This window comes from Babylonia areolata, chromosome 2 (genome assembly GCF_041734735.1).
Source record: "Babylonia areolata isolate BAREFJ2019XMU chromosome 2, ASM4173473v1, whole genome shotgun sequence".
Taxonomy (NCBI): Eukaryota; Metazoa; Mollusca; class Gastropoda; order Neogastropoda; family Buccinidae; genus Babylonia; species Babylonia areolata.
Genome location: NC_134877.1, coordinates 69,545,327 through 69,556,852, shown reverse-complemented (window position 1 = coordinate 69,556,852; position 11,526 = coordinate 69,545,327). Strand labels below are relative to the sequence as shown.

The 11,526-nt window shown below is 46.4% G+C and overlaps 1 protein-coding gene across 3 annotated transcripts in view; it reads right to left on the bottom strand.

Annotated features, from left to right (window-relative positions):
• Window positions 1–11,526, bottom strand: part of LOC143279564 (uncharacterized) — a 28,438-nt gene that overhangs the window by 3,763 nt on the left and 13,149 nt on the right. For all 3 annotated transcript variants that reach the window (XM_076583643.1, XM_076583642.1, XM_076583641.1), the window contains exon 3: window positions 450–640. In XM_076583643.1, the coding sequence (XP_076439758.1) occupies window positions 450–640 (191 nt within the window). The remainder of the gene's footprint in view (window positions 1–449; window positions 641–11,526) is intronic.

The following is an 11,526-nucleotide window of genomic DNA, read 5'->3' as shown; positions in this document are numbered from 1 at the left end:
AGTTTGTCGTGTCCGACTGTGACCATCAGAAAACTGTCTTACCCAAGCTACACCCCCACTCTCTCCACCAAGAGGGTTTTAAGACAATCGGTGTAGGGATGGTTCCCAAAGGCCAACTCACCCCCAAGGCTGCAGCACTAAAAGCCAGTGCAATCTTGCCTCCTAGTTTGAGAGTCACAGTCCTTCACAAAAGATTTAAGGCCTGACTAAGCGCGTTGGGTTACGCTGCTGGTCAGGCGTCTGCTTAGCAATGTGGTGTAGGGTATATGGAATTGTCTGAACGCTGTGACATCTCCTTGAGTAGTTTAACTGAACTGAACTCACAAAAGACTTAGCTATAAATGACTCCCCATTGCAGAGGAGAAACAATTGATCAGGCAGCTCTCACTCTGCTGTTCGCCCGACCGTAAGCTTATGACAATACACAACAACAACAATGCCCACCCCACCTGAGCGTTGGAGAGCCCCAGTGTGTGCGCGATGTGGTCCCTGTCTGCCGGAGCCAGGTACTTCTGAAAGAGGAACCGTTTCTCCAGCTGGTGCACCTGCTGGTTGGAGAAGGCGGTGCGTGACTTGCGTCTCCTCTTGGGGCCCACGTATCTGCTGAACAGCAAGGCTTCCTGCTCCCGCCGCCTGCTCTCTGCACACACCATGGACACATATTGCACGTGCTGTGCTGTTCTGTGCTGTGCTGTGCTGTGCTGTTCTGCGTTGCGTTGCGTTGTGTTGTGCTGTGCTGTGCTGTGCTGTGCTGTGCTGTTCTGCGTTGCGTTGCGTTGTGTTGTGCTGTGCTGTGCTGTGCTGTGCTGTGCTGTGCTGTTCTGCGTTGCGTTGTGTTGTGCTGTGCTGTGCTGTGCTGTGCTGTGCTGTGCTGTGCTGTACTGTGCTGTTCTGCGTTGCGTTGTGTTGTGCTGTGCTGTGCTGTGCTGTGCTGTGCTGTGCTGTTCTGCGTTGCGTTGCGTTGTGTTGTGCTGTGCTGTGCTGTGCTGTGCTGTGCTGTTCTGCGTTGCGTTGCGTTGTGTTGTGCTGTGCTGTGCTGTGCTGTGCTGTGCTGTGCTGTTCTGCGTTGCGTTGCGCTGTGTTGTGCTGTGCTGTGCTGTGCTGTGCTGTTCTGCGTTGCGTTGCGTTGCGTTGTGTTGTGCTGTGCTGTGCTGTACTGTGCTGTTCTGCGTTGCGTTGCGTTGCGCTGTGTTGTGCTGTGCTGTATTGTGTTGCGTTGTGTTGTGTGCGGAATTTTCTTAAGAAAGTTGCATGGGACAACCATTTTTGTTGCCGAATGTCCGTTTTTGACTCACTTGTGTAAACAAGTGAGTCTATGTTTTAACCCGGTGTTCGGTTGTCTGTGTGTGTGTGTGTGTGTGTGTGTGTGTGGCTGTGTGTCTGTGTGTCTGTGTGTCCGTGGTAAACTTTAACATTGACATTTTCTCTGCAACTACTTTGTCAGTTGACACCAAATTTGGCATAAAAATAGGAAAAATTCAGTTCTTTCCAGTCATCTTGTTTAAAACAATATTGCGCCTCTGGGATGGGCACAAAAAAATAAAGAATGAAGCCTAATTATATGCAAACTGCATTTACTGTTATATTTATACTTTTTGTATTCTCTAAACTGGGCACTTTGATCTGATATTCTGACCCAACAGCTAGAGCAGTCATTATTATCATTTTTTGTTCAAACAGGAACTTCTTTTCCTAAGCATGGAAGTTTTATTTATTTTGCAAACGTTTTGATACAGATACTAAAAAAGGGAAATTACTCTGTAATGCTAGTGGAGTTAATTTGCTTTAAACTGATCTTTCTCATCTTAAACATTACATTTTGAAACAACAGAGGCAAGTCTTCAAGACTCACTTGTGATGCACTTTTTAAAAAAATCCAAGCTTTTTATGTATTGAGTATGATTTTAAAATGTAATGTTTAAGATGAGAAAGATCAGTTTAAAGCAAAGTAAGCTCCCCAGCAGAGTAATTTCCCTTGTTTTAATGTCTCCAGCAAAACGTTTGCAATAAATAAAACTTCCATGCTTAGCAAAGGAAGTTCCTGTTTGAACAAAAAATGATAATAATGACATATCTTTTGTTGGGTCGAATATCAGATCAAAGTGCCAAGTTTAGAGAATACAAAAAATATAAATATAACAGTAAATGCATTATACTCAATACATAAAAAGCTTGGATTTTTTTAAAAAGTGTATCACAAGTGAGTCTTGAAGGCTTTGCCTTTCTTGTTTATTTGGTACTAAGTTGTCTCGGTTTGTTGTCTTGTCCTAATGACAAAACATATATATATATATAATTATATATATATATATATATATATATATGTGTGTGTGTGTGTGTGTGTGTGTGTGTGTGTGTGTGTGTGTGTGTGTGTTGTTGTTGTTGTTGTTGTTGTTTTGGTTGCTGTTGTTAAGCAAGCAGAATCGTTTCCACGTTGGGTTTCTGATCCTCATTTCGGCATGGCGTTGTGTCCTTGGGAATGGGTACCTGTCTGGTCAGGGAAGGTGTGAATGGGTACCTGGCTGAATGGGTACCTGGCTGAATGGGTACCTGGCTGGTCAGGGAAGGTGGGAAAGGGTACCTGTACCTGTCTTTGTCTGTGTCTCTTTCTCTCTCTAGTGTGTGTGTCTCTCTACCCCCTCCCCTCCACACCTCTCTCTCAGTCTCCAGGTACAACACCAAGGCCGCACTTGCTCCACCCACTGAACCCCAAACAAGCTGATCACCCCGTCAGACCCGCGTGCCGTTGAATGGTGCAGGTGACAAGGTGCAGCAGGTGACAAGGTGCAGCAGGTGACAAGGTGCAGCTCACTTTGGGGGCAACACACCTGGCTGGTATCTACCACAAAGGTGTGCACGAGAAGCCGGCCACGTGAGCTGTTTGCCGTGCAGCCCAGCGAAAAGAGCGACGGCTGTTTGGACACGCTCTAATGGTCGTTGTTTGAGAGGAGAGGGAGGCCGCAGGAAAAAAAAAGATCCCCCGGGGTCTTCAACAACACAGTTTGTAAAACAAGCCTGAAGGATTCCTTGGCGGATCGTTGCACTTTCTTTCCCTCACTTTAATGGCTTCACAAGACATCATTTGCCTGTCTACGGTTCCAGACGGCTGAAAATGGCTTCTACACTCGGCATTTCTTCCACTTAACACGAAAAACAAATGAGCCTTGGCTTCCCAGTGTGCTTAGGAGCAAATCAAGGATTTGTTATACAGATTGACAAACACGCCAGCACCTAGATCTTGTTGCTGTGCCAATGAAATGTTTGATGATGCGCTCGGGTCGTAAATTAGGATGATGATGGTGACGGGGTTTGGGTGAGGGGTGGGAAAGGAGTGTTTTGTTTTTTAGGGGTTGGGAGGCAAGGGGGCGGTAGTTACATTGCCGTGTTCCAGCACGCTCTGGCTTTCTTCAACTTCAGTGTGGAGCCGTGTTTGGCACAGATGTCTGCTTATTTAACAACAGTCTGCGATAGAGAGCCTGGAATGATATGTCAGTTCCGCCCCCCCCCCCCTCCCCACCTCCTCAACTTCTCGCCTACCCCAACCCCCACCTATAGCTCCGCTCCTTTCTCCTCAGTTTCCACGTTGTTTTGTGCATGTCTGAAGGGGAGGTTGAGGGGTTGGGTGGTGTTGGTGTGTGGATTGGGGGAGGGGGGGGGGGCTACAACTCAGTCACACCAGGAACGGACAGGTTGATATTCTGGCCGGTGTAAACGATGTGAGTCTATGTAATAACCTGTCTATGTGATAACCTGTCTATGTAATAACCTGTCTATGTGATAACCTGTCTATGTGATAACCTGTCTATGTGATAACCTGTCTATGTGATAACCTGTCTATGTGATAACCTGTCTATGTGATAACCTGTCTATGTGATAACCTGTGTGTGCAGTTAACTTTAACCCTGTCATTTTCTCTGGAAAAACGATGTCTGCCAATACCAAGTTTGGATTGAAAATAGTGGAAAAAGAACCTTCACAATCATACCAGTAATAGGTAGTCCTTTGGATTAAGCTGTATTTTCGGATCAGACCTAGAGAAAATGGCTACCAGTTGCAGTGTGCTTGAGGCAATGGCAACGTCTCCTTTACCGCGGACATCAAAGAATTTCTTAAATGCCCGAAATGTAGCAAAATAACATGATTTAACAACATTATCGCTTCGATTACCGCAATCAATTTATCTCGCTGAAAAAATATTTAAGCACTAAACTTTTTAACACCTCCGGTAGACATGCTTTAACGTGTAAGTCTACTTACTCTTGACCCAAACATGCTTGCTTCCAATTTACTATTATGCTTCTTTTTTTTTTTTTAACCCGAAGCTTTATAATATCAAATGCAGAACACATTTTAACGATTTGATTTTCTTAAAAATGTCTTATCTATATTTAAAAAAAATATTTTCTAAGTATCACCAGTGAGACTTGAAGGCCTTGCCACTATTTCAGTTCAAGTTTGATATTATTTTCTCTCTATCTATCTATTCGTTTTCTCTTCTTCTTTTTCTATTTGTTAGTGCACGAACGAACTTGTTTCCTTTCTTGCTGCCTGGGCGTGTCGCTAGAATGGAACACGAGTTCACTCAGCAGGAGGAGTTCACTACATCGCCGGGGCCAAGGCTGCTCCTCCAAGAAGACCCGAATGCCAGCCTCCTGTAAGATGCGGCCGGAGAAGTGACTGGTGCTACTTTCACGCGTAACTTGCCGCCAGGGGGTGGAATGAATGGGGGAGGGGGGTAGTGAGGACGACACCGCAATGAACAAGGCATCCCCGGTATGGGGGAAGGGGAGGCGGGGAGGGGGGGGGGGGGTGGGGGGCGGAGGGGCAATAGGATGGGGTGGGGGAGTTGGGGGAGGGAGGGGGGGGGGATGACAGACGTAGTGACGAGAGGTTTTCAGTCATTGCGACGAAAGCTGTTTGTCTGAAGGCGGGGAGAGGATGAGAGATCGAGAGACAGACAGACTGAGACATACAAACAACAGAGAAAGAGAGACAGAAAGACATAGAGACAGACGGACTGAATGAGGGAGGGGGGAGGCGGGGGACGGGGGTGGGGAGGGGGGGGGGGCAAGGGGGGTGGAGGAAGAGAGAAAAGCGGTGAGTTTGCTGAGGCCCCAGTTGTGAGTGAGTGAACCCTTAACTGGCATTTGCCCTGCGTTCCGTTCTCTGTGTGTCTCTCACTGTCTGTCTCTGTGGAATGAAATCCCCGAGTATCTCAGAAATAGACCTACCATAGCATCTTTCAAAAAAGCGTATCAAAAATATCTGATGCAACAAATGTAGTTAGTTCCAGCAAAATCAAAGCATGTGATGAGATCCTAGTAAGCCAACATATTTGGATTAATTGTTCTCCAACAGTGTGTAAGCAAGGAAAAAGTCGAGTGTAAATAATTACGCGTGTGCATGTCTATGTACTTGTGTGTTCGAGTACATGTGTGTGATGCCTGTGTGTGCACACGCATGTGTGTGTTTGAAGATTTTCATGTGGCAATGTTTTGTATGATCTTCATGATGTTTCCCTAATTGTAGTCTTTGATTCATCCGTTTATATATCTATTATTATCTATTTGATTTGTTCTATGTCATTTATTTATTCATACTTATTTCATTTATCATATTGTGTGTATGTGTGCGCATGCGTGTGTGAGGGCATGGTGTAAAGAATCTTCCAGCTTATCCATTCTACCCTCAATAAAACATTTGTCATTGTCACTGTCATTGTCTCTTGCTCTCTGTCTGTCTGAACGTCTGCACCCCTCCTCCGCCCCCCCTCCCTCTCTCTCTCTCTCTCTCAGTCTCTTTCTCTATCGTGTAGTGTAGACCCTGTTCAGAATTTTGTCTTGTCTTGTCTTGTCTATCTATCAGTCTTCATGTCCCTGTTACTGTCTCTTTCTGTGCAGTGGGCGAGATGCTAGTCCTTTTACATGCATCATGCACTTTGCACGTGGGTATCACCCATGGCAACAAGACAGCTATCCCCCGAATCCTCGTGCTAAAAAAACAAACAAAAAAAACAACAACAAAAAACATCCATCCATCCAGGCCTTTGTGTCACCACAGCATGGATGCTTCACGTCTTGTTGATTCAACAACTGTTACACCTACGGGAATGCTAGTTCATCTCTGCGGCTTGTAACTGGTAACCACGGCTGTGACCCTGTACTATCCTCCACGGTAGGGGGCCGGAGGGAGAGGAGGGGGGGGGGGTAGATGGGGCTCGTTTATTCCGGCTGGTAGCTCATCAAAGTGATGGAAAACACTGAGTTTTAAATCTCCGCTGCCTTGAGGTCACCCCCACCCACGCGAAAGGAACTGGGAGTCAACTCTGAGGAAGAAAGGAAGGAAAACATTAGTCCACAGTGGGATCCCCTGTGGCAGTTCAAGGCTGGAAGGAAGGAAGGAAGGAGAGAGGAAAAATGATGTCCACAGTGGGACCCCCTGTGGCAGTTCAAGGCTGGAAGGAAGGAAGGAAGGAAAAATGATGTCCACAGTGGGACCCCCTGTGGCAGTTCAAGGGTGGAAGGAAGGAAGGAAAAACGATGTCCACAGTGGGACCCCCTGTGGCAGTTCAAGGCTGGAAGGAAGGAAGGAAGGAAAAACGATGTCCACAGTGGGATCCCCTGTGGCAGTTCAAGGCTGGAAGGAAGGAAGGAAGAAGAGAGGAAAAATGATGTCCACAGTGGGATCCCCTGTGGCAGTTCAAGGCTGGAAGGAAGGAAGGAAAAACGATGTCCACAGTGGGACCCCTGTGGCAGTTCAAGGCTGGAAGGAAGGAAGGAAGGAAGGAAAAACGATGTCCACAGTGGGACCCCCTGTGGCAGTTCAAGGCTGGAAGGAAGGAAGGAAGGAAGGAAAAACGATGTCCACAGTGGGACCCCCTGTGGCAGTTCAAGGCTGGAAGGAAGGAAGGAAGGAAGGAAAAACGATGTCCACAGTGGGACCCCCTGTGGCAGTTCAAGGCTGGAAGGAAGGAAGGAAGGAAGGAAAAACGATGTCCACAGTGGGACCCCCTGTGGCAGTTCAAGGCTGGAAGGAAGGAAGGAAGGAAGGAAAAACGATGTCCACAGTGGGATCCCCTGTGGCAGTTCAAGGCTGGAAGGAAGGAAGGAAGGAAGGAAAAACGATGTCCACAGTGGGATCCCCTGTGGCAGTTCAAGGCGACCACCTGGTAGCTGGTGTGACGGCACGGGAACCAGGTGTGCTGGGTTTTGCCCTTCCTGCCTGTGACGGGTGCGGTGGTCAAGCGGTCACAGCGCTGGACTGTCGCGCGTGATTTACCTCCTGAGTGCGATCTCAGTCAGCACCTGGTGGGTTGAGGGTGGACATCCCCCCCCCCCCCCCCCCACCCCGATCCTCCAGGTCAACATTATGTGCAAACCTGCTTGTGCTTGAACCTCCTTCGTGTGTATGCGCATACAGAAGGTCAAATACGCACGTTAAAGATAATGTAATCCGTGTTCGGTTGGTTATGGAAACAAGAACATACCGAGCATGTACCCCCATCCCTCCCGAAAATGGAGTATGGTTGCTTACATGTCGGGGTAAATCAACAAAACGGTCACACACGTAAACATGTTGCATGTCTGTGTTAGTGTGTGCTCCAGTCAGTACTCCAGCCAGGTATGCAGCCTTTTGTGCAAATGACTCCGTGTTTGCAAAGCGCTTACAGCTTAGGTCTCCGACCGAGGATAGACGCTACACAAGTATTCATTTCATCATCATCCTCTCCATTGGATTGATACAGCGATGTGGAGAGAGGGGAGACCCCTATACCCACCCAGTCAGGCTTCACGCACTGTGGAGGACACTGCAGCTTTGCTATCACTGTCCCAGTTCCCAGCTTTCTCCCAGTTCGTGCTACCGTGCATGATGGAATGACGAGTTAATACCTCACAACAAATACGAGAAGAAAAAGGAGAAGCAGCAGAAGAGAGAGAGAGAGAGAGAGAGAGAGAGCTAATGTAGGACGGAGTTGTCGCTGTTTGTCTCACCATCCTGTCAGTAATTCTGCTATGGTTTGACACATAAACTGACGAGGTAAGTACGTTACTTCTGGGAAGTCTTGAATTGTCTCTCTTTGTCTCTCTCATGCACACACATACACACACACACAAACACACACACACACACGCGCGCGCGCCCGCGTGCGTGCATGAAAGAAAGAAAATTCAACAGTAGACACAAAATAGGAAAGGAAAGTGATGTCACATTTGTCAGCCGAACAGACGCAACCTCTTTTCAAACCACCATGGCAGTTTCGCACGTGGAAAAGACATCAGCGCGCATGCGTGTGATCAAAATAAAAGCCAGAGATCCAGTTCTCAAGCCGCCGGGTGTTTTGCTTTGAGGTGAAGATTTACGGCCAGCAAATACATCATCGCCTTTTTGCGTGCACGACAAGAACGCTAATGGTGGGGAGGGCTGTTCAGAACGCGCGGCAAGACACCCCCGGCCATATGCATGCCGTTCCCGACCCGAATCCTCAAACCCGTTCCGTTCCCTCCACGGACGTATATTATGTACGTCCGTAGTTCTCTCTCTCCCATCCCCTCCCTACCCCCCAATCCCTCTTTCTTCCTCTTCAACCCCACTAACATAAAAACAGAGCCTGTGTTTTCATCCTACTAACATATAAACAGAGCCCGTGTTTTCATCCTACTAACTTATAAACAGAGCCCGTGTTTTCATCCTACTAACATAAAAGCACTAACATATAAACAGAGCCTGTGTTTTCATCCTACTAACATATAAACAGAGCCCGTGTTTTCATCCTACTAACTTATAAACAGAGCCCGTGTTTTCATCCTACTAACATATAAACAGAGCCCGTGTTTTCATCCTACTAACATAAAAGCAGAGCCCGTGTTTTCATCCTACTAACTTATAAACAGAGCCCGTGTTTTCATCCTACTAACATATAAACAGAGCCCGTGTTTTCATCCTACTAACTTATAAACAGAGCCCGTGTTTTCATCCTACTAACATATAAACAGAGCCCGTTGTTTCATTCCACTGACTTATAAACAGAGCCTCTGCTTTCATCCGACGGACAACAAACTCCGTACTAACCCATTGATAAAACAGAGCCCGTGTTGTCACCCCAGCACCCCATCCCCATGTGCTATCACAGGGGAAACCAGTCACACTCTGCTCGTTCCTATCTGGAGGAGAGAGAACAGATTTTCTTTTTTTTTCTACCTTTATTTCATTCTTTATTATTTTTTTCTTTTTTAACGTGCTGAACCCGGTGTTCAATTCGGAAACAACACTCTGTAATTACGGATTAGGTTACCACCCGTTGGTATAAATTCTCTTATTCTGAACACAGAAACGAATGTTAGCGATGGGAAATGCAACTTCTGTTTCATCGATTAGCATGCGTTAAACGTTAAAATAAATAAATAAATGAATAAAATAAACAAAAATCTGACCCTATTTCCTGATGAAAGCGCTCCGACTGAGAAGCCAACGAGGAAAACGATTTGACGAGGGAATGACCCGCCAACCACGTGGAGGCAGAAAACGACCTGGTGTGGTTTTCATAGCCTTTGAAGGTCAGAACAGAGAGAGTGGGAGAGAGAGGGAAAGAGAGGGAGAGAGGGAGAGAGAGAGAAAGGGAGGGAGGGAGAGGGAGGGAGAGGGAAGGGGTGAAGGGGAGGTTAGGTGGGAGGAGGGGGGGAGTGAGATGAAAGCACAGACAATCAAAAAGACACACAAAAAATGTTCCAGCAAAGAAGATTTAAGCTTCGTTCCGTTCTAGACTTGGATTAAAGTTGTCACGTTTATCCCCCCCCCCCCCCTCATTCCTCCCCCCCCCCCGCCCCCTCCTCCCCCCGCCCCCCCAAGTGTAACCCAACACTTTATCCCCTCCACCCTCCACCCCTCTGCTGTCATTTTTCACTGTGGTGTGGAAGAGGCTTTAGCTGTCGTCAGCGTGACAAGCCCCCATAACTGGTCCTGTTTTCACGCAACGAGGGTTGTGGATGAACACGATACAAATCCTGGGTCTTGTTGCTTTGGTCATAACGTCGTCAAATGCTGCTCAAAAACACACAATTCTTATTGTCCCCATCTTTTTCTGAAAAATACATATCTTTAAAGTTTTGTTTTTGTATTGTATTTTCCTTTCTCTGTGTGAAATTCGGCCTGCTCTCCCCAGGGAGAGCGCGTCGCCACACTGAGAGCGCCACCCTTTTTTCTTTTTCTTTTTTTCCCCTGCGTGCAGGAAACTGGGAACGCCGAAGAAGAAGAAGACGAAGAAGTTTTAAGGAACGGCGCATTGATGGCACAAACATTCCATGAATGATGATGGTTCAGTGCGCTTTACCTGAATGTAATGATCCGGGAAAAGCCTTAATTAAAAAGGGTTTTAAAAAGACAAAATAACAAATGGATGTCAAGGAGTTTTGAAGGCTTTGTCGCTTTGTAGGCGACCGTATAGTGTTAAAAACAACCTCCACCACACCCACCACCACCACAACAACAAAACCCAAACAACAAAAGAAAACCCATAAAAACTGACAACCACCACCACAAACACAAGAGAACATTTGAATTATGTTCAGTTTGCTCCTGGAAGGATTATCAGATTTTTTTTTTTTTAAACACACCCCAAAACATTAACTCTACTACTAACAGTGTACTACGCGTTACCGAAGGGACCTACCATTCCGTCTAATTTATCAGGAACAAATAGAAAGAAAGCGCATATATATTATCAGTGAACAAATACCCGCCATTCATTCAACGGGTTTGTTAAGTAAAAAAAATAATAAAGCGAGCAAGAATTTTGTTGATAAATAAACAAAAACCAACAACAACAAAATCCCATAACAAACAACATAACAAACAACAAGAAAAATCCAGTAAACAGAAGAGAAAGTATAAACGAAAACAAAAGCAAGCAATCAGCCTGAGGGCAAACCTGAAAATGAATTGGAAGGAAAACAGCCACGAGACCTGGTGTAGTTGAGCCAGTCAACAAACACACAGTCAGCCTAGACGGTGGAGAAACCATACAACAAAAGTAATGAAATCAATGAATTTAGGTCAAACAAGGTGTGTGTGTGTGTGTGTGTGTGTGTGTGTGTGTGTGTGTGTGTGCAGTCGTACTAGTCATCAGTTCAACGTCTTTCCACTTTAAGTGATATAACACTGGCAGAAAAGGTGGGGTGGGGCGGTGTGTGTGTGTGTGTGTGTGTGTGTGTGTGTGTGTGTGTGTGTGTGTGTGTGAGGAGAGGGGTGGGGAGGCAGTGCAGGAACTTAAGAGTTATCAAAACTGTAAAGCCAATCAACTAAATTGAAAAGAGAGAGAGGGAAAAAATCAATTTTGATGAATATACAAGGTGCGCGGAATGTTTTTAAGGGCCACTTGGGTACTTGCAGGAATTTTGATCTTTGATTTTGGTACAGTGGGAAGGGTGTGTGTGGGGGGGTGGGGGGGGGGGGGGGGCATACACAAATGCCGCCAAATTTTGTGCAAACAACAGTGTGCTGAGGTCAGAGGTTGAGGTATGGGGGTGAAGG